Below are 21457 nucleotides of genomic sequence, written 5' to 3' on the forward strand. Positions count from 1 at the left end.
CAATCGCCGGGCCCGAGGGGCGCCGGGTCGCGCTGGGCCCGCCTGCGATTGGCCGCCTGTCGCTACACCTCTCCGTGGGGACCGGGCGGCGATCGGCTCAGACCGCGCGGGTCGGAGCTGGCGCGGAGCGGCTGTGCAGGTGAGGGGCCCGCCGCGCCGGTGTGGGCTGCGCGCCGGTGGGTGCGCGCAGGGGGCGGGTGGACAGACCGGAGCGGGGGGCGCGCAGGCCGAGGGTGGGCTGGGCGCGGAGGGCGGCGGGTGCTCCGCGTAGGCAAGAGGCGCGTGCGTGCGGGCGAGCGAAGTTGGCGGTCTGGGGGCGCGGGTTGGCCACCCGAAGACGGCCCTTTGGGGATGCTCGTTCCCCCCGCGTTGGTCGGGAGCCGAGACGGGGCGGAGCCAGGTGAGTGCCTCTTGGGCCGGGGGGACCGCTTCCTTCCTCGGGTGCCCCGCGCCTGCGGATGCAGTTTTCTGTTGAGGAAACATGGACCATCTGTCTGCCCACTGAGAAGGGGGGAGCCCGAAGCAGCGGACTCTGAATTGCTTCTAGGAATAGACTAATTGCAGGGGGCTGGGGGCTGGGAGTCGGGGGCCCGGCGGCAGTGCAGGAAGTTGCTCACAAAAGACCAAAGGCGCCCTCCTTCTCTTCCAGCGTTCCCCCCTCACTTGACTGATGGAGTAGTATTGCCTCTTTCTTGGACGTTTTATAATTTTATGGAAAAGGTTTCTAAAGGCGGGAATTGCTCTGGTGACATTTCAGACAAGAGAAAGGAGGGAGGACGACTGCAGATGAGATCGTGTTTCTCAAAAGTGCTGTTTCCTGAGTGTCCGGCGCTGTGCTGGGTGCTCTGACCTAAATTCTCGGAACACCCTGCGGTCTAGACATGCCTCCATCTTACAGATGAGAAGACTGAGGTTCCCCAGAGGGGCAGTGACATGTGGAGAGTCGTGTACTTAGGGACATAACTAGGGTTCAGACCCAGAGCTACTGGCGACAGACTGGTTTGGAGGGAGGAGTCCTCAGGGCAATGCCTGCATTTACTGGGCGGGGTGGCGGGCGGGGGGGGCAGGTGAACAATCCCAGGTGCCTTGAAGGCCCCCAGGAAGACCACTGGAACAGGCCTGAGGGGGTGGAGTTACCCCACCTGCAGGACACTCTCCACTGAAAAACCAGGATGGTTTCCCAGGCGAAAACCCAGAAACAAACATTCAGTTACTTCTTACAATAATTCTCATAAAAATTCTTGTGTATACCTACTGCTTAAAAAAAAAAAAAGTTATGGATTTCTGTAGTAGATTAGTAGATTAAGAAGGATTAGGGAGAAGGCAATGGCAACCCACTCCAGTACTCTTGCCTGGAAAATCCCATTGACGGAGGACCCTGGTAGGCTGCAGTCCATGGGGTCGCTAGGAGTCGGACACGACTGAGCGACTTCACTTTCACTTTCATGCATTCGAGAAGGAAATGGCAGCCCACTCCAGTATTCTTGCCTGGAGAATCCCAAGGACGGGGGAGACTGGTGGGCTGCCGTCTAAGGGGTCGCACAAAGTCGGACACGACTGAAGCGACTTAGCAGCAGCAGCAAGAAGGATTAAGAAAGTAGATTAAGACTAAGATTAGAAAAAGCCAAGAAGTGAAGTTGCAAAAGAATTTGGAGGTAAACTAATTTGGGGGGAAAAAAAAGGAGGGAGGGTGGGTGTTTATCTAGTGACAAGTAGCTTGCGTGATAATCTGGAGAATTAGCAGAGAAGTTCAGGGACTCCTGGGACTGGACTGATGGGATTTGCACATTTTTAAGAAATAATTTTGTTTCTTTCTGGCTCTGCTGGGTCTTTACGGCTTTGAGGGCTCTGGTGGCAGTGAGTGGGGGCTACTCTCCAGCTGCAGGGCGCAGGCTTCCCATCGTGGCAGCTTTTTGTGTTGTAGAGCATGGGCTGGAGGGTGCTTGGACTCAGCAGATGCACACTATCAACATCCCAACACAGGCTTAGTTGCTCCGAGGCATGCGGGATCATCCTGGATCAGGGACTGGACCCGCATCTCCTGCCATGGCTGGCAGACTTTTGTTTTTACCACTGAGCCACCAGGGAAGCCCTTGGACTTGGATGTTTGAATTCTAAACGTGATTGTGTTACAGGGAGGAATGTATGTTGCAACTTTTGAAAAACAGAAACCCTTGCGTCTGCAGTCAAAGCTAGTTTACCCTTTAGAATTAGAGAGTTAGAATTAGGACTTGGTGTTTCTGGAATTTTCTTCCAGGGCTCTTGCCTATTTCTGGAGGCCCCAGAAGGGCCCCAGGTGTGGGGTGACCACCCCACCCAAAGTGGGTGGGAGGATGTAAAACAGCTGCAGGTAAGCTCACACACCACCCCGCAGGTCACTGCCCCCGCCTTACGGACCAGTGACCTCTCTGCCCCCAGAGAGAGCCACAGGTGTTCCCAGAACTGGGGATTTTCGGACTCCCAAGAGCTATTTCAGCAGCTCTTTTTATTGTTGTTGAATTATTTTATAATACAAGTACATGTCTACCAGAAAAATTAGGAAAAGGGGCTGGGGGAACCCACGTGGAAGGCCCACACTGTTGAGGATTTTGGTGTATGGCTTTAAAAAAAATTATTTAATTTGCCTGCACCAGGTCTTAATTGCAGCAGGTGGGATCTAGTTCCCTGACCAGGGGTTGAACCTGGGCCCCCTGCTTCGGGAGTACAGAGTCTTAGCCACTGGATCAGAGTGACTTTTTGAATAGCTTTTTAGTGATAGACTGTCTTACAGCTTGCCCTCATGCTGGAACATACCAGGGAACCTTCTTCCATGTTAACCTCACTCTTTGTAATAGCTGCTGAGTATTCCACTGTACCGGGCATCATAGTTTCTCTCATCTCCTTATTGAGAGTCATTTTGTCTTCTCCAGGATGTTGCAAGTGCTCCAGAACGGAAGTGCTTCCATCTGCCTTTTCACACAGCCATCTGTTTATGTCCCGGGATAAATTCCAACAGGTAGCAACTGAGCCGCCTGAAGGTCTCCCTGGCCTCTGGAACCGTCCTCCAGTTGAAGAGCAGCTGCCCAGCTCTCACTGGGCCTGAATTCTATCATTCCTTTAAGTACAAGTTAGGGCACGTCTGTCCTTCTACGTGTCTCCTACTCCTTAGACAAACTCATTTCTAAACCGGAGCCTCAGCTGTTCCAGTGATGTTCCCGCTGCTGCTCTGTGTGTGTTAGGATGGTGCCTAGCCCAGCACTCACGAAGACTGGCTGCTGTCATCACTGCTCTGAGTTTTTTATTTTATTATTATTGCTATTTTTGTTTTGGCTGCGCTGGGTCTTCGTTGCTGCGGGCAGGCTTTCTCTGCTTGTGGCGAGTGGGGGTTGCTTTGTTGTGATGCGTGAGCTTCTCACTGCGGGGGCTTCTCGGCGCGGAGCGTGGCTTCAGTGGTGTGGTCCAGGGCTACGTTGCTCTGTGGCATGTGGGCTTCTCTGGGACCAGGAATCAAACCGGTGTCCCCTGCACTGCGAGGCGGACTCTTAACTACTGGACTCCAGGGAAGCCCCACTACTCTGAATTTTACTCCTCAGCCTCCCAAGCGTGTCACAGGAGGTGGCGTGCCCACCCACCAGCTCTGTCCCCATAGGTCTGTGCTAGCTACTTTCTCTACTTTCCTTGCCTCAGTTTCCCCATCTGTAAAACTGGGTCCAGTGACGGCAACTCTCCGGTGGGAGGTGGGAATTCTGTGGATTCACAGGCGCTTGCAGCTTGGTAGATGCTCAGCGAATAGTGGCCCCCTGTGACTGCCTGTGTCACCCAGGGATGGCCCCGACAGCATCTCATGCTCCCCTAATACCTTGTTGCTCCCCCATCAAGAATCAGAGCCTGCTTCCCCTCCCCTGGAAAGGTGGTGGGCTTCTGACTCTGTAGCCAACAGAACGCTCTGGGAGTGATGTCACATGCCTCCCCAGGGAGAAAAGGCAGCTTGGGCACCGCCTTCCTCCGCCCCGAGGCCTCCATGCTGGGAGGAAACCCAAGCTCACCCACACCATCACATCCCAGGCTGGAGCTAACCTGGCCAGCCTCCCCAGATCCCCGACCCACAGGAACACTGAAAGAGGACAAAAGATAGTTTGGTTTGGTTTTTGACCGCACTGCTCGTGGGATCTTAGTCCTCTAATCAGGGACTGAACCCAAGCCCTCAGCAGTGAAAGTGCGGAGTCCTAACCACTGGACGGCCAGGGAACTCCCAAAAGACTATTGTTTTCAGCCTCTGCACTGAGAAGAGATGAGTTGCGTGGAGGGCAGCAGGATGCTTCAGGGTTGGGTATTACAGGGGCATCCGCCTTAGACCTCCGCCAGGCTGAGCTTCACCCTGACACACTGCATGAGCCCACCTTCCTGAAGCCCGGGTGGTGCTGACGGTGGTCTTGGCAGTGGCTGCCTCTCTGGGAGGAACTCCGATGGGGCTTGGGAGGGGCTCTGAGCACCTGGCCCCGGGACCTCATTTACCCCACAGAGTGGGTTACTTTGGAGGAAACTGAGGCGAGCAGAAGCAGCTGCCCACGGCCACACACGTTGAGTCCATGTGGGGACGTGTTGGTAGCAGGACTGGATCCTGCAGGGAACGTGCAGCCTTGCCGGTCACATCCGGGCTCCCGGGCGTCACCGTGCCATCCCATCCCTGCCGTGCTTGTGCCTCTCCAATGCCTCTCCAAACACCCAACCCTCAAGATGCCAATAGGGCTGCCACAGGACTGAAGCCATCTGTTGCATGGGTCCCGGGCTGTTGATGGTGTTGTTCTCAGCTAGGAACCCTGAAGGCACTCACTTGGCCTGCTTAACTGTGAGGAGCCCCATAGACACTGCTCCCACTGGGACCACGTAGTGACCAGACTGGCCCTTGCGATTCTTATGATTGCAGGACACCATCAGCAAAAGCCATTAGGGAAGGCTGAGGAACACGGTTTATTACTCACAGGTCCTGTGGGTACTTGCCCGCCTGCATCTGCTCAGCCAGACTGTGGGTAGAAAGGGGATGAGTATGTGGGCCTGGAGCCCTGTCTTTACAAGGGCGTGAGAGTGGAGTGTCTAGAGTTTCACGGGCTCACTCTCTTTTTAAAAATATTTATCTTTAAATGGAAGATAAGGGCTTTATAGTAGTGTTGATTTCTGCCATACATCAGTATGAATCAGCCATGGGCATCATATATCTGCTACCTCCCTCCTCCATGAGCCTGTTTGCAGGGCAGCAATGGAGGTACTTGTCACGCACGGATGTGAGAGTTGGACCATGAAGAAGGCTGGGCACCAAAGAATTGATGCTTTCGAACTGTGATGCTGGAGAAAGGCTCTTGAGAGTCCCTTGGACTGCAGGGAGATCGAATCACTCAATCCTAAAGGAAATCAACCCTGAATATTCACTGGAAGGACTGATATTGAAGTTGAAGCTCCAATACTTTGGCCACCCGATGCCAAGAGCTGATTCTTTGGAAAAGACCCTGATGCTGGGAAAGATTGAGGGCAAGAGGAGAAGGGGACGACAGAGGATGAGATGGTTGGATGGCATCACCGACTCAATGGACATGAGTTTGAGCAAACTCTGGGAGATGGTGAAGGCCAGGGAAGCCCGGCAGGTCCCCTGCGGTCACCTGTGGAGCTCAAAATGTGGCCCGGGGAGCTGACCAGGGTGCCGAAAAGCCCCATGCACTTCCCTGGCTCCTCCCTGGGTGTGTGTGGGGGCTCTGAAGCCCCAAGACACTCAGGAAGGTCACTGGGTCCAGTGAGTCTGCAGAGAACCAGGCTGCAAGCCCAGATCACTGTCTGTGATGCCCTGATTCATGGCACTCACTGGTTCTGGGAATGCCTGGGGGAAAGATGCATGCTTGGGGGCGGGGTGGGGGTGGAGTGGGCAGCGTGGGACTTGATCCAGGTGCAGACATTCCAGAGGCGTGTGCGCTGCCCACTATGAGTCTGCAAAGAAGCCAACTTGGGCTGTTCATCAGTCCACCATGTTAAGGTTCATCTCCAGGGCAACTCCTCCAGGAAGTACCCCCCATCCAGCTCCACCCGTTGTTTATAAGTGCTTCATCTTTGGCAGACATCGTGTGTGCCAGGCAGAGAAGCTACACGATAAGATTACCTTATCGTGGAGATCCCCACCCAAGGGGCCTCTTGTACTTTGAAACCCTGGGCGCTGAGCTGCACCTTTTGCTTGGTTACCAGGTGGGACTTGAGAAAATTATCCTTTGGGTCCTTATCTCCCTGAGTCTTTTCACCACCTTTGTGTACCCTGCAGGACTCTGTTTAGCAGGTTGAAAAGGATCTCGCAGGCCTGTGGAGCATAGGAGTCTAGAGAGCTGAAAGGGGGCAGTTCGAGAAGGAAAACCTGCATCTGCAGTGGAGCCGCTTGGTAAGAGCTTGGAGGTAAGCACCTCGCACCGCTGCTGCTTGCTTTCAAAGGCAGCTGGTCCATCAGCGCTGTGTCCATTCCTGCCTGATTCTTAGGAAAGAAAGTTAGCGACTTCCTGGACACCACCCTATCCCCTATTTTCAGCCATCTACTGCTAAGGGTGTCCCTTCCACATTTATTAAAAATTCAGTGCTTATGACAGAGAGGTGCATGGGTGGTTCAGTGGTAGAATTCTCACCTGCCACGTGGGAGGGCCACGTTCGTTTCCCCGGCCCATGCAGCCACAGCGTTCCCTTTTTGGGCTTCCCTGGTGGCTCAGGCGGAAAAGAATCCACTTACAGGAGACACCAGAGACCTGGGTTTGACCCCTGGGTCAGGTTGATCCCTGGGAGAAGGGAATGGCTGTCCACTCCGGTATTCTTGCCTGGGAAATCCTATGGACAGAGGAGCCTGGCAGGCTACGGTCCGTGGGGTGGCAGAGAATCAGACGTGACTGAGCAGCTCACACACACGTGACAGGGAGGTGAACAAAGGCCATTATAAGCTCAAAATAATTATGTGGGCTTATTTTAATCCTTAGAAAATATGCTTTTGGTGTTCCAAAGTTAGCTCTTAGCCTGTACTTTTCTGGCCCTTTTGCAGTTTTCCAGCATGTTAGATCAGAGTAACTGCCACGTACCAGACTCAGTATTCTGTGTTTTGGGCTGTAAAGATGAGTGGCCCTCTGTCCATAAAGAACTCTTTGGTCTGCCTGTACATCATAAATGCTCCATAAACTAACCTGTGAAAATAAAGTGATGTGCTGCAGTTTCCATCATTGAAAAATTTTAAGTGAATGTACAGATGTATTAAAGTGATTCATCTTCACATTTAAAATAAAACCAGCATTAAAAGGCTTATATATAAACAAGAAACAGTTCCCTACGTATCTTAGAGCCTCGCCTCGCTTCCCAGAAGCAAATGCTTTTTCCTTCTCTAAGCTACTTTTGTTGCATTTTTCCTGCTTGTTTCTAAATGATTTCCTTTTAGCACCCTCAACTTTACACATTTGTTTTCTGTCTGGCAAAATTATTATTTACTGTTAGGCCAAGTAATGTACTATAATTATGGTTTGGTGTTTTTCCCCTTATATGGCTTTTTATTTATTTTATTTATTTGGAGTTAATGGTTGCCTCACTTTTTCCATACGCTAAGGTTTCTATGTATCGGTCACTAATTGTTTTTTCTGCACGTTATAACAGAGCTGTGATAGTTTTCAGTAATTTTTGTATACTCTCCAGCACAACAAAATGTATTGTTTTCCTTCCCCGCTCCCCCCGCCCCGGCCCAAAGCCATTCATCTTGGTCACAGTGGGCCGGTTGCTGTCTGACCCACTGCCCAGCTGTTATCTTGGGATTTCCTCTTGCCCTTTCACTGGCCTTTTCGTTAGCAGCTTAAATTTCCCTAAGAATTTTTTAAGTTTTCCATCTGGCCTTCGAGAACCAGCTTGCTACTAGCGTGATTCTTAATCCTGGATTTTTTTCTGAAAGCATTTAAGATCATCTTTTTTTCACGCCTGATATTTTGAAGCGTCACCATTGTGAATTCATTCTGGAAGTGGGGTGTCACTGCTTCCCTCATATTATGACCACGGATTGGCTTGTCTCTTGGTACAAGATGAATGGCTCTGGGTGGGAAAGAGGAATGGAGATGATAAATTGTGTTGGAATATGTAGAAAAGTTATTAATGTGTATGATAGCTCCTTAGAGCATTCAGGAAAAAAAGTTAGTGATAGATGCACAGAAATCTCAGTGACTGGGAAAAGTGAGGCAACATTAGCTCCAGGAAAAACAGAAAGTCATACTGAGGAGGGGACATTTTATGAGACCCGAATAAGGAGACCTGTAAAGCGTGTTCTAAGCAGGGGAGTAGCAGGTATCATGAATAAGATCAGTCACATTCTTGGGTGGGTGGAGACCTCTGTGAGCCTGGAGCAGCGGGTACGATGGGAGAGTGTGGGGGAGGGGAGGCAGGAGCATGTGGTGGGAGGTTTGTGAGCACAGGCGTTGGGTTTCTGTAACAAGAAGGATGCTCTGCTGCTGCTGGAAAATGAACTGAGATAAGAGCAGAAGTAGGGCCAGGTGGGAGGCTATTGCAGGTTCCAGGAGTGGGAGTCCCTGCCTGGAATCATCCATCCAGGACAAGGCATCCAGCCCCGTGGGGGCCTGTGAACGATGGCAGGGAGTTGCAGTGTCCGTTTGTCGGGATGATCTCAGCGTGGTGTCTCCTTCCCTCAGGGCCCAATGGCTGCTAAGTCTCAGCCCAGTGCCCCGAAAACCAAGAGTGCCAGCGGTCTCACCAACGGCAAGGCTGCAGCCCAAGGGCAGTGGGGACGTGCCTGGTAAGCCTGTCACCCGTCTTCCCAGCTGGAAAGTAAAGTGGGCTCTCGGTGAGAGGTTGCCAGCCTTTGGGATTTCAGGAACCGATTAAAGCGATTCTTTTTTATCAGGAGGACTGTCATTAGTAGCAGTTTGCCAACTTAGAAAGTTGGGAACCCAAAGAAGAAACTATTGTAAAAGCTGACGTCAGGGGCGGTGGGTGTCCTGGTTTTGCCCTCAGCGTGTAAGACGTGGGGTCATGGATCTCAGGCTACAGAGTGATGGGGACTTGGTCAGTGTCCCAGATGGCCCAGAACATGAAGCCTCTGGACCCGTGGGGTGTGGAAGGCCTTCCATGCTTGTGTCCTGGGCCCTGGGCTCTCAGGGGTGTCCATGGGCTCGTCGGCCTTCAGACTGCTCAAAGCGGAGAATGCAAGTGGGGTGCCTTGCATAGGCAGTGGGGGCCTTGTCCCCGCGAGCCAACAGCCTCCTCTCGGGAGGCGCTGGCTGGTGTGCCCGTGGGGCTTGGCATCCCGCATTTGAGGTCAGGGGGCCGGGCAGCCTCCATGACCTGCTGCCATCCGTCGGCCCCGCAGGGAGGTGGACTGGTTTTCCCTGGCGAGCGTCGTCTTCCTGCTGCTGTTCGCACCCTTCATTGTGTACTACTTCATCATGGCCTGCGACCAGTACGGCTGCTCCCTGACGGCGCCCGTGGTGGACCTTGCTGCCGGGCGGGCTCGGCTCGCTGACATCTGGGCCAGGACGCCGCCCGTGACTGTGAAGGCGGCCCAGATCTATGCAGCATGGGTCACGCTCCAGGTCAGCCCTCCCAGCCCCCACGGCGGGGGCTACCCTCCTCGGGGTGGGCCTGGCCCCTGGTCGGGGATGGCGTCCGGCTCACACGGACATCCTTATTCCTGGGACCCAGCCGGGCCTCACCCGCCGCCTGATGGATTTAGCTTTGTCTTCAGCTCAAGGGCACCTGGAGGCATCTCAGTGTCTGGTTCGCCTTCCATTGAGCCTCTGTGCTGAGCAGGGAGCAACACGCCCTGGGAGAGCGTGAGGGTGTGACTACCCCCCAGGAAACCCTGTACACGATGGGAAGCGTGTCCTAGGGTTGCCCAGCTCCTGAGAGCTGCTCTTGGTCTGGCAAAGCCAAGGCCATGTCCCCAGAGATCGTCACACAGGCCTGGCCAATGGCGGGGGGTTGGGAGCGGGCCTTGGCTCTGCTGTGATCTCACTAACTTCCCAACCAGCAGGAGTTTATCAGAGGCTGTCTGCATCATGAACTTGGTGAACAGACAGTATTTACTATCTGAACAGGCAGTGTTTAATATCTGAATATTAATATGGATGTTATCATTTTCCTGGGAAATGGTGCAGGGAGGTGCCACCTGCCCCCCACCCTCACCCCACAGGGTTTCCTGACTTGGACGAAGGCTCTGACCTCTGCTAGCTGTTTCTCCCCACGATCCCAGCTCTTGGGCTTCAGCTTCCCTCTCCTTTCAGGCCTCTTGGTCCTTTTGAGTAAAAGGTGATTTGGAGCCGCGAGAGTCACAGTAGCCTAAAGGCAGGAACAGCCCACGTGTGCATAGACAGGCATGGACACGCACGTACTGTGATCCAACCACACGGCAGTGTTGTTCTCGTGGAAAGGAGTGAGGGTCTGACACAGGCTGCTGCCCTGGTGCCTTGAGAACTTGATGTTCAGTGAGAGAAGCCGGCTACAAAGGGGCGTGTCCTGTCTGATTCTGTTTATATGCCAAGTCCAGGACAGGCAGATCTGCAGAGACAGTGCATCAGTGGTTGTCAGAGGCTGGCGGGGAGGGGCCGCTGGGAGGGACTGCCAGGGGGGTATGCAGCTCCTTTTTGGGGTGAAAAGAATGTTCTGGAATTAGCCACTGGGGACGGTGGCACAAGCTTGGGAATACGCTGAACACTTTCAGTGAATACTTTTCAAGGGTGAACTGTATGGAATGTAAGCCAGTGGGCTCTCCCAAAGGGAGTGGCTGAGCCCTGCAGGGAGACGGCGTGGGTGTTCGAGTAGGGGTGACGAGTTTCCTGTTCAGGGCTCCCTTCAAAGCCCGCAGTCAGCCTGCGATCAGCATTCCCAGAGCTGTAGCTCTTCTGGGAGAAGTAACCAGCCATGATCATGGTTTCTGCGATCTGTGCGGTGCCTGCCCGTTCATCGTCTCAGTTGGCAAAGCACAGCCATGTTGAGGCACAGCTGGGCCCCGCAGCCCACGGGGAAACCGGCTGAGACATCTCTGTGTTTCAGGTGCTTCTGTACGTGCTGCTTCCTGACTTCTGCCACAAGTTTCTGCCGGGCTACGTGGGGGGTGTTCAGGAGGGCGCCGTGACTCCCGCAGGTAAGCTGGGGCCCACCCCCGCTTGCCTACCTGCTGCCTTTCCCTGTCCGTTCCTCTTACGGGGCCTGACCCCCACCCCCACCCCTCCAACAGACACACACACACAGCTTCCAGGGACGGCCGCCAGAGGTGAGGTCAGAAATCACATTCCCAATCAGGGAATGAAACAGCCCCCGCTCCCTGCTGGTCGTGTGGTTGGGCTCATGAAGCATCTTCCTGGCAGGGACACTTGGAGTCCCCCAGGGGCATCGTGAGGGCCCAAGCTTTGACTTACAGGGCCTTAGGGCTACCTGGTCCATTCATTCCCCACAGTCGCTGAGACCCCGGCCCAACCCACAGAGAGTTCTTGGCTACCTTCCCTCCACCCCCAGCCCCACCAGGTGCCATAGGGGACCCTCGTCCCTTCTGCTGTGGCTCCAGCTTCCAGCAAACTGCAGGCTGGTGACCCAGCCTCGGGCCGGTTATAGATGTCCTGCGCCCTCTCTCCCCCTCTTAGGGATTCAGCCAGCACGAGGTTAGTCTCCAGCTCACAGTGTTAGGTGTGCTGCTGGCGTGTTGACCTCAAGGGCCTGAGTGGCAGGAGCCACTGACTGGCTCTGGGGGCTGGGGGCTGGGGACCCCAGAAAGGAGCCAGGAGCAGTCACATTGGGCAAACGGCCCCACTCTCGTGTCTCCCCTCTGCAGGAGCCATCAACAAGTACGAGATCAACGGCCTGCAGGCGTGGCTCCTCACGCACCTCCTGTGGTTCGCCAATGCCCACCTCCTCGCCTGGTTCCCCCCCACCATCATCTTCGACAACTGGATCCCGCTGCTCTGGTGCGCCAACATCCTGGGCTACGCCGTCTCCACCTTTGCCATGGTCAAGGGCTACCTGTTTCCCACCGACGCCCGGGAATGGTACGTTCTCAGCGGCCGCCTGAGCCCTAGGTGGTGGGTCAGAGCCTTTTTCTAGTACGTTGGGCTAGGACGTTGCAGAAGTCTGAGGATTGAACATCCTTGAGGAGGAGCTCAAGGGACCGTGGTGGACTCTGGGGAGCAGCCGCATTGAATGGGTAGCTTCTCCTACTTGGGGAGGATGCAGTTGAAGGTGGCCAAGTCTATCTGTGGTGGCTGAGTTATCTCTAGCAGGACCATAGGGAATAAGGAGGGCGGGAGAGGAACTCCTTCTTGCAGGCAGGGGCAGCCCATTCCCTCTTTCTGTGAAACGTCAGTGTGGCCTGAAGCAGTCTTAGTGAGAAGTCTTGTTATCTCGGTGTCTTTAATGTAATAGCTTCCCAGGGAGAGCCCTGCTGATTGGTGTCCATTCTCATGGAGCCTTGGGTGAGATAGTTAGCAATCATCCAACTACCCATCTCTTCATACATCCGTATATCCAATTCTTCATCCACTCATCCACCACCCATCCATCCATTTATCCGTCCGTCCATCCAGCACATCCACCCATCCATCCATCCACCTGTCCATTCATCCACCCAGCCAGCCATCTACCCATCCAACCACCCATCCAACACATCCACCCGTCCATCCACCCGTCCACCCGTCCATCCACCCACCCATCCAGCCACCGTCCATCTATCCATCTATCCATTCATCCCTCCCCTCCCCCGTCTCCCTGTACCCATCCACCCACCCATGTCCCCACCCATCCTCCTAGCCACGCAGCCATCCGTTCATCTATCCGTGCATCTACTTATCCCCCCATCTCTCCCTCCCTGCCTCCTACCAAGGACGCATTCATCAAGAGATTCTTGTTGGGTCCCTCCTGTAGACAGGTGTAGACAGTGGGGCTTTAGGTGTGAACAAGATTCTTGTTCTCAGATTGCATTTTAGTTTTGGTTCCAGATGAAAGCAGAGTGTGCTTCCTTTAACTGTTAGCCCTAGGCTCTTAGGAAGTGTGTTTGGATTGTGGCACTTCGAGCTCATGTGATGATCAGCTAACGAGGCTGGTATTCTAGGCCTCATGGGAATCATTTTCTCTACTACCCCTCTTGTGGACTTTGTATGTTTTACTTCTTTCTACTTATCCTAGTTGAGGGAAATGGGCATGAAAATGTGTTTCCCTAGCACGGGAATCCCCGTGTGTGCAGCACCTGGAAGTGTGAGTCTCCAGCTGGGTTTCCCTGGCTGATTCCCTGTCGCGCCTGTGCTCAGGTGATGAGGGCCAGCAAGGCCTGGGTGTGGGCCCTGGAGCCGGGCACCTGGCTCTGAGACTGGCACTGTTTTTCACGTTTACCTTGGCATCATTTGTAACCTCACTTGCCCATGGAGGCCCGAATGCTCTGTGAGTCCTTGAGAATAAAATCTCTGTCCAGTCGAGCCAGTTGGGCAGCTCGCCTCCGGGGAGCCTGGAGGCGGGAGGGAGGATCCTGGCACCTGCCCAGGTACAGCGTCCCCACCTTCATTGGGACAGAGTGGGCATCTCAGCTCAAGGCCAGGGCTGAATGCAGAGAGAATTATCATGGCTGTTGGGGAGGGGGACCCTGCATGCTGGGTCCTTGCAGCTCACGCCAGGCCTCCCTCTGGTACTGGGCCTGCAGTACCCAGGCCGGGCTGAGCACCTCTGTCCATGCCAGCCGAGGAGGCTGCTTGTGAGAGGTGCTCGTTGACAGCATACCTCTGTTGTTTGTGTTTTCAAGCAAATTCACAGGCAATTTCTTTTACAACTACATGATGGGCGTTGAGTTTAACCCCCGAATTGGGAAGTGGTTTGACTTCAAGCTCTTCTTCAATGGACGCCCCGGGATCGTCGCCTGGACCCTCATCAACCTGTCCTTTGCAGCCAAGCAGCAGGAGCTCTACGGCCGTGTGACCAACTCCATGGTCTTGGTCAACGTCCTGCAGGTGGCCTGCCTGTGGCCTGGGTTGGGGGTTGTGGGCTCTGACCTTGACTGGTGCTGGGGAAACCCGAAAGCCCGATTGCTTTCAAAGGACAGTAAGAGGTATTAGTCGCTCAATCAGTTCTGACTCTCTGAGGCCCCATGGACTGTACAGCCCACCAGGGTCCTCTGTCCATGGTTTCTCCAGGCAAGAATACTGGACTGGGTAGCCATGCCCTCCTCCAGGGCTCTTCCCAGCCCAGGGGTTGAATGAACCCTGGTCTCCTGCACTGTGGGCAGCTTCTTTACCATCTGAGCCACCAGGGAAGCCTCTTGAAAGACTGTAACCCACGCCTTTAAAAGGGGGTCAGCGCCCTTTGCACGTGTCTGGGAGGCTGGCTGCAGAGTGGGAGGTGAAGGAGCTCTGTCCTCACCTGTCAGGCACTGCACTGGCCCCGGGGACTTGTGTGGCCCCCAGCAAACACCTGTTTGCCACTCAGGTGTGTCAGTGGTCCTGGTAACACAGCTCTGATGGCCGTGGAAGGACCCCGTCCCAATCCCCCTACCCCCAGAGTCATCTCTCTGCTCCCAGCTCCACGGCCCTGGGCATCAGGGTCCAGGACATTGCTGGGCACCCCTCTCCTGGGCCATGTGTCATCTCAGACTGCAGACAGGGACTCCCTCCTCCACTTATCCCGATGGCCCAGGCCCGGCAGGAAGTGCAGCAGCTGCCCCACGGTGCGTGTCACCAGGGGAGCTCAGGGGCACCCAGGGGCCCAGTCCCGTCCTGGAGTGTGGTTTCTCCATCTGCCCCCCTGGTCAGTACACGGCCGCTCCTGTGTTGCAGGCCATCTATGTGCTGGACTTCTTCTGGAACGAAACCTGGTACCTGAAAACCATCGACATCTGCCACGACCACTTTGGGTGGTACCTGGGCTGGGGAGACTGCGTCTGGCTGCCGTACCTGTACACGCTGCAGGTGAGGAGCGGGCCAGGGAGCCCTCCGTGATGCTTGCCCCGCCGCCCAGCAGGACCTTCGGGGGCTGGGTCCCCGGGCCCGCCCAGCGCTGCCCTCGGAGCAGACAAGCTGAGCACGTGCCAGGCCTTGTCCTTGCCCAAGTGTCTGGATTTTTCAGGTGGTGGGGGGGCAGCAGAACCTGGAGAAGGGAGGCTGGTGCCCTTTTAGGGAGAGAGAAGGCTTCGTGTATGAGTCAGCACAGACTGCTCTAACAAATGTCTCAGATCGGGCGACTCGAACAGCAGGATTCACTGTCTCCAGAACAGGAGTCACCGTCACCAGTCCTGGAGGGCGGAGTCCCAGACCCAGGTGTGGGCAGGGCCTCTCTCCTGGGCATGCAGACAGCCGTCTCATCCCTGTGTCCTCACAGGGTCGTCCCTCTGAGTGTGTCTGTGTCCTGACCTCCCCTTCTTATCAGGACAGCAGTCACGCTGGATTAGGCCGACCCTAGTGACCCCATTTACCTTCATCACTTCTTTAAAGGCCCATCGCTAGATCCAGCCACCTGATGAGGTCCTGGGCTCAGGACGGCAGCATATGAATGTGAGACGTGACTCGGCCCCAAGACTGAGAGCAGAGGAGACTCAGAGTAGACTGTGGGTCTGAAGAAATGACTTGTGAGATCAGGGTGGTGAATTTGAATACGATTCAAATTCGCATTTGTTCAGATCCTAACACTGAAAGGATAAGAGGCCTGCTCTCCTGTCATTTTTCCCTTAAAGGCTCTGAGTGTCCACACGCGTGAATGGAGGACATGCCAGGGGGCCCTGCCCTCTCAGAGCTCATGGCTGGTCAGGGAAAGGTCCTGACTCAGGCGACCCAGGGTGCAGAGGGGGTGCTTGACAGGAAGTTGGGTGCTGACCCCTGAGAGAGGCCCAAGGAGGCGCCCGCAGCCTGGGCATGAGGATCAGCCAGAGCATCTTAGGGTGGCCACAGCCAGACCAAGAGCAGAATGAAGAGTCTGGGGGTATGAACATTGCCAGACTAGAGGCTGGGGGGTCAGAGCCCAGTGCCAGGCAGGTGGCCTGGAAGAGGGGCGTGTTCCAGGGGAGAGGAGGGTGGAGGCTGGCCAGGGCTGCAAGCTCCAGGAAAGGTTCCCTCTCATGCCTCACAAGAGTTGAGCATAGAAACCTTCCTGGGGAGCTGGAGGGACCTGGCTTTGCGCCTCTGTTGGGCCAGCGGCCAGGGGACGGGGCCTTGAGCATCTCTGGAAAATCAGGGCAGACTCCCCTTGGTAAGGGCTGGGCTGGTGACTCAAGCAGGGCCGGGCAGCTCTGCCCCAGTGCTTGCTGTGTGCTCTGTGCCACGGGAGCCACCTCGGGGTGATGGGGGGTTGTTTCTGAGGCTGTTGCATGTCTGCTAAGTCACTTCAGTCATGTCTCTTCGTGACCCCATGGACTGTAGTCTGCCAGGCTCCTCTGTCCGTGAGATTCTCCAGGCAAGAAGACTGGAGTGGGTTGCCATTTCCTTTTCCAGGGGATCTTCCCGACCCAGGGCTCAAACCTGCATCTTTTATGTTTCCTGCATTGGTAGGCAAGTTCATTACCACTGAGTCACCCAGGAAGCCCTCTGAGGCTGTTGGGGAACATCCAGCCCTCCATGCCGCTCCCAGCTCACAGAGAAGAACCCTCTTTTCCTATGCGTGGTGTGCGAGCTCCCGTGTAGGGTGGCTACGTGACAAGCCCGGCCACATGCTGTCTGCTCGTGGCGTGAGCCCAAGTGAGGAGGTGTGGGAGGGAAGAGAACAGGTTCCTGGGCGTGTGCATGGTTCGCGGCAGCCCAGATGGCCTGCTTGAACAGACCGCGAGAGTGGAGGGAACCAAGGCGGACAGACCTTGTAGGCCGGCCAGGATGAGCACGGGTGAGGCGGTGAGCGGTCAGCCAGTCCTGCAGTGACGGCAGGGCTGCTGTTACCTGGCTGACCCCCCTGCAGCATCCCACAGCAAGAGCGGGGAAGCAGGAAGGTCACAGGAGAGCCGGCAGGGTGGAGGGGAAAGGGCCCTGGGCTGGAGGCTGGAAGTTCTGGCCTCCGGTCCCCACTCTGGGTCCTCTGCACAGACCCTCTGGGTCCGTTTCTCCATTTGGTGGTCGCAGGCTCTCTGGTTCCCTGATACCGTGAGCACCATTTTCCAGGCATGCAAACTGATACCAGTAGATCACACACAGACACACACACACACACACACGTTTGTGTCGGTTTATTTGATTGTGTGATTGTGGTCCCATCAAGTCCGAATTCTTCAGGGCAGCTGGCAGCAGTCTGGAGGTCCTGGGACGCGTTGGTATTGCAGCTGGGTCTGACAGCCGTCTGCTGGTGGAATTCACGCTGTTCCTGAGTCTTATTCTTATTGTCTTCAACTGATTAGATGAGGCCCACCTGCCTTGTGGAGGGTGATCAGCTTCATCCAGTCTAATTGGAAACGTTAATTGCATCTTAAAAATACTTTTTTAACAACTAGACCACTGTTTGACCAAGTATCTGGGTCCCACAGTCTAGCCAAGGGGACACAAAAAATTAACTATCTTATTCAAATGGTATTTTTAATATTATGCCGTGTGTGTTAATTGCTCAGTCGTGTCCAGCTCTTTGCAACCCCATAGACTGTAGTCTACCAGGCTCCTCTGTCCTAGGGATTCTCCAGGCAAGAATAATGGAGTGAGTTGCCATTTCCTTCTCCAGGGGATCTTCCTGACCCAGGGATTGAACGCGGGTCACCTTCATTGCAGGCAGATTCCTTACCATCTGAGCCATAATTGGAAGTCCCATTATGCTATATATTTTACATGTATACTATATGTGATGTGTGTGTGTGTGTACATAGAGAGGCAGATAACTAGCTAGGTGTGTGCATACTAAGTCGCTTCAATCGTGTCCGACTCTTTGCAACCCTATGGACTGTACCCCACCAGCCTCTGTCCGTGGTATTCTCCAGGCAAGAATACTGAAGTGGGTGGCCATGCCCTCCTCCAGGGGATCTTCCCAGCCCAGGGGTGGAACCTGCGCCATTTGCACATTTACTTGTTTGATCCCCTTCGAGGCAGGTGCTTCTGTTTACAGGACAGGACACCGAGGCAGGGCCGGGTGGGCAGCCGGCCAGGAGCGCGGCTGGGGTGTGAAGCTGGGTCGTGCTCCTGAGCCCCTGGTCCGCCCACCACCCGGACGAGGCCACCCCTGACCTCTCGCCTTGCCCCGCAGGGCCTGTACCTGGTGTACCACCCCGTGGAGCTGCCCACCCCCTACGCACTGGGCGTCCTGCTGCTGGGCCTGCTCGGCTACTACATCTTCCGGATGACCAACCACCAGAAGGACCTCTTCCGCCGCACGGACGGGCGCTGCCTGATCTGGGGCAGGAAGCCCAAGGCCATCGAGTGTTCCTACACGTCGGCCGATGGGCAGAAACACCACAGCAAGCTGCTGGTCTCGGGCTTCTGGGGCGTGGCCCGCCACTTCAACTACACGGGCGACCTCATGGGCAGCCTGGCGTACTGCCTGGCCTGCGGTGGCGGCCACCTCCTGCCCTACTTCTACATCATCTACATGACCATCCTGCTGACCCACCGCTGCCTGCGGGACGAGCACCGCTGTGCCAACAAGTACGGCCGCGACTGGGAGCGCTACACGGCTGCCGTGCCCTACCGCCTGCTCCCCGGCATCTTCTAGAGCGGCCCGTGCCAGGAGGAGCCCCCGCGGGGCGGTGAAGAGCGCGGGTCCCAGCCCCGCCCTCCAGGAGCCTCTGCATCCTCACCTGTTACATGGAGCTCTCGCCCTGGGCACAGTCCCCACCATTCACACCAGCTGCCTTCTCACCAGCAGAAACCACCGACTTTCATGTGCAGCGTTCCCAGGGCAAGAGGATGCGCTGGTGTGCCCGCGGATGAGTCGCTCCTCTCTGCGGTCCAGACGGTGGGTGTCTGACATCAAAGGGGACGTCCTGCAGCCGCCGGGGTCCGTCCTGCCCTTCGCCCTCGCCAGCCATGCGGGTGTCACCGTACTGCCTTTGGGCCCCTCGTGCTGCCTGCATCGCCTGCTTGGCGGTGGTGAGCTGCGTCCTTCAGACTTCCCCTTTGCACCCACACCGCGTTAACACGGTTTTCTGTAGAGGGCCCTGAGGGACGCTGCACAGTGAAGGGCCAGCTTCTGGTTCTCGTTCTTTACAAACTCTGCTCAGGCGACCCAGAGGCCTTGGCCACCATCGTGGCGGGGTCTTCACCCAAGCCTTCTCCAAGGAGACCTGAACCCCAGCCTCGGGAGGGGACCCCTTTCTTACCATGGCCGGTTCCTTGACCCACAGATATTCTTGATTTTAGATGTTACTGGCCTGATAGAGTTAATAATCCTTTATTCAGGCGTACTTGGAAGATACCGCAAGTTCAGTTGCTGCCCACCCCGATAAAGCAAACACAGTAAGTCCCTGACGTTCGAACAAGTTCTCTTCTGAGAAAGCGTTTGTAAAGTCTGATTTGTTCGTTAAGCCCAACAGAGTTAGTGTAGGTACCCAGCTAGCACAATTGGCTGTTTAGTATTGTACTGTAATAGTTTCATAGTACTTTTCCTACAAATAAAGCATTTTTAACCTCACAGGACATAACTTGAAAAGTACAGTGGTACAGTGCAGCAGCTGGCGTGCGGGGGCAAGCGTCGGGTGAGCAGGCACGCACTTACTGACTGGAGGAGGGGGAAGCAGTGGGAGGCGGCGGAGCTGCAAGGGGGCCAGCGGCGGTGCCACGCCTAATGTCGACCAAACACATGCTTGCATCTTTGAAAGTTCGCAACCTAAAGGTTCCTATGTAGAGGACTTCCTGTGTCACAATAAAGCAAGTCACGTGAGTTTTTTCACTTCGTGGTGCATATGAAATTTGTGTTTACACGATTCTGTACTCTTTTAAGTATGAAATAGCACTGATGCTAAAGCTGAAACTCCAATACCTTGGCCACCTCATGCGAAGAGTTGACTCACTGGAAAAGACTGATGCTGGGAGGGATTGGGGGCAGGAGGAGACGGGGACGACACAGAATGAGGTGGCTGGATGGCATCACCGACTTGATGGACATGAGTTTGAGTGAACTCCGGGAGTTGGTGATGGACATGGATGCCTGGCGTGCTGTGATTCATGGGGTTGCAAAGAGTCAGACATGACTGAGCGACTGAACTGAACTGAACTGAAAGGACAGTGTACGTACCTTGATTAAAAAATGCTTTATTGCTAAACAAGGCTGAAATGATGCCATAGTCATATCAAAGGCCACTGATGGCAGATCACCGTTAACAAATGTACCACAGCTTTGCAGCACGGCCACAAGAGCCAAGCTGTGACACAGGCACACAGTGCGCAGAGGCTGCTGGGAGGACGGCTCCAGCAGGGTGCTGGGCGCAGGGCTGCCGGAAACCTTCGGTGTGTGTGAAAGCGCCGCATCTGCAGAGCCCAGTGGAAGAGATGTGCCCAGTGTAAACCGCCCCTGCTCAGGCTTCTGTGCGGTTTGCCTCCCACTGGTGCCTGGCCGCAGACAAGCGCTCACGGTTTGGTGTGTAGAGGGGATGCTCAAGGAATCAGATGCTAGGGTCAGCTTTGGGTACCCATCATGGGATTCAGGGGAGGGGCCCCTGCTTCCGCCACCATTGGCCCTCTGCTGGGGCTGCTCTTGTGCTGGGTGTGAAAATCCATTTCATTTGCCAAAGGGAGAAACTCGAGTTTGGCTGCTTGCCCCCAGCAAGGGAATGGAGAAGCCAGAAAATGGTGCTAGGCTTGCTTCACGCCTGGAGGAACCGAGGACTGGGGTGAGCTGGGAGCCCCACGTTCTGGGCAGGAGGGCAGGTGCAGGACATCGTCTCCCCTGCTCATCTCCCAAGCAAAGCCAAGCAGACTCTGGAATAGCCAGGAAGGATCAGAGCTTTTTTCCCACCTGGCCTGACTTCACTGTGTTTCCATTGCTTAGTTGTGTCCGACTGTGACCTCATGGGTTGCAGCCCACCAGGCTTCCCTGTCCTCCACTGTCTCCTGGAGTTTGCTCAAACCCATGGCCGTTGAGTCAGTAGTGCCTTTCAACCATCTCATCCCCTGCCGTCTCCTTTTCCTGCCCTCAGTCTTTCCCAGCATCAGGGTCTTTTCCAGTGAGTCGGCTCTTCACATCTGGTGGCCAAAGGATTGCAGCTTTAGCTTCAGCATCAGTCCTTCCAATGAACATTTAGGGCTGATTTCTTTTAGAATTGACCGATTTGATCTCTTTGCTGTCCAAGTGACTCTCAAGAGTCTTCTCCAGCACTGTGGTTCAAAAGCATCAATTCATCAGTGCTCAGCCGTCATTATGTGAGCCGTCCAACTCTCACACCAGTATACGAATACTGGAAAAACCATAGCTTTGACTATATGGACCTTTATTGGCAAAGTGACGTCTCTGCTTTTGAATCACTGTCTAGGTTTGTCATAGCTTTTCTTCCAAGGACCAAGCGTCTTAACTTCATGGCTTCTGTCACCATCTGCAGTGATTTTGGAGCCCAAGA

At 55.0% G+C, this 21457-nt stretch overlaps 1 protein-coding gene across 3 annotated transcripts; it reads left to right on the plus strand.

Annotated features, from left to right (window-relative positions):
* DHCR7 (7-dehydrocholesterol reductase) lies at nt 1–19790 on the plus strand. Of its 3 annotated transcripts, none has more exons than XM_055415272.2 (9): nt 1–139; nt 6281–6408; nt 8673–8776; nt 9350–9572; nt 11032–11122; nt 11807–12020; nt 13760–13964; nt 14787–14918; nt 18154–19790. In XM_055415272.2, exons 3-9 carry the CDS (start codon nt 8679–8681, stop codon nt 18616–18618), a joined length of 1428 nt encoding a protein of 475 aa, XP_055271247.1. In that variant the 5' UTR covers nt 1–139; nt 6281–6408; nt 8673–8678; the 3' UTR covers nt 18619–19790. The 3 variants fall into 3 exon arrangements, with proteins under 3 accessions (XP_055271247.1, XP_055271251.1, XP_055271248.1); XM_055415276.2 differs by having other exon boundaries at nt 6281–6394; XM_055415273.2 differs by lacking the exon at nt 1–139 and adding an exon at nt 266–400.
* Nucleotides 19791–21457: the final 1667 nt, after the last annotated feature.

This window comes from Moschus berezovskii, chromosome 25, assembly GCF_049115385.1.
Source record: "Moschus berezovskii isolate FMDL1 chromosome 25, NW_MosBer_1.0, whole genome shotgun sequence".
Classification (NCBI taxonomy): Eukaryota; Metazoa; Chordata; class Mammalia; order Artiodactyla; family Moschidae; genus Moschus; species Moschus berezovskii.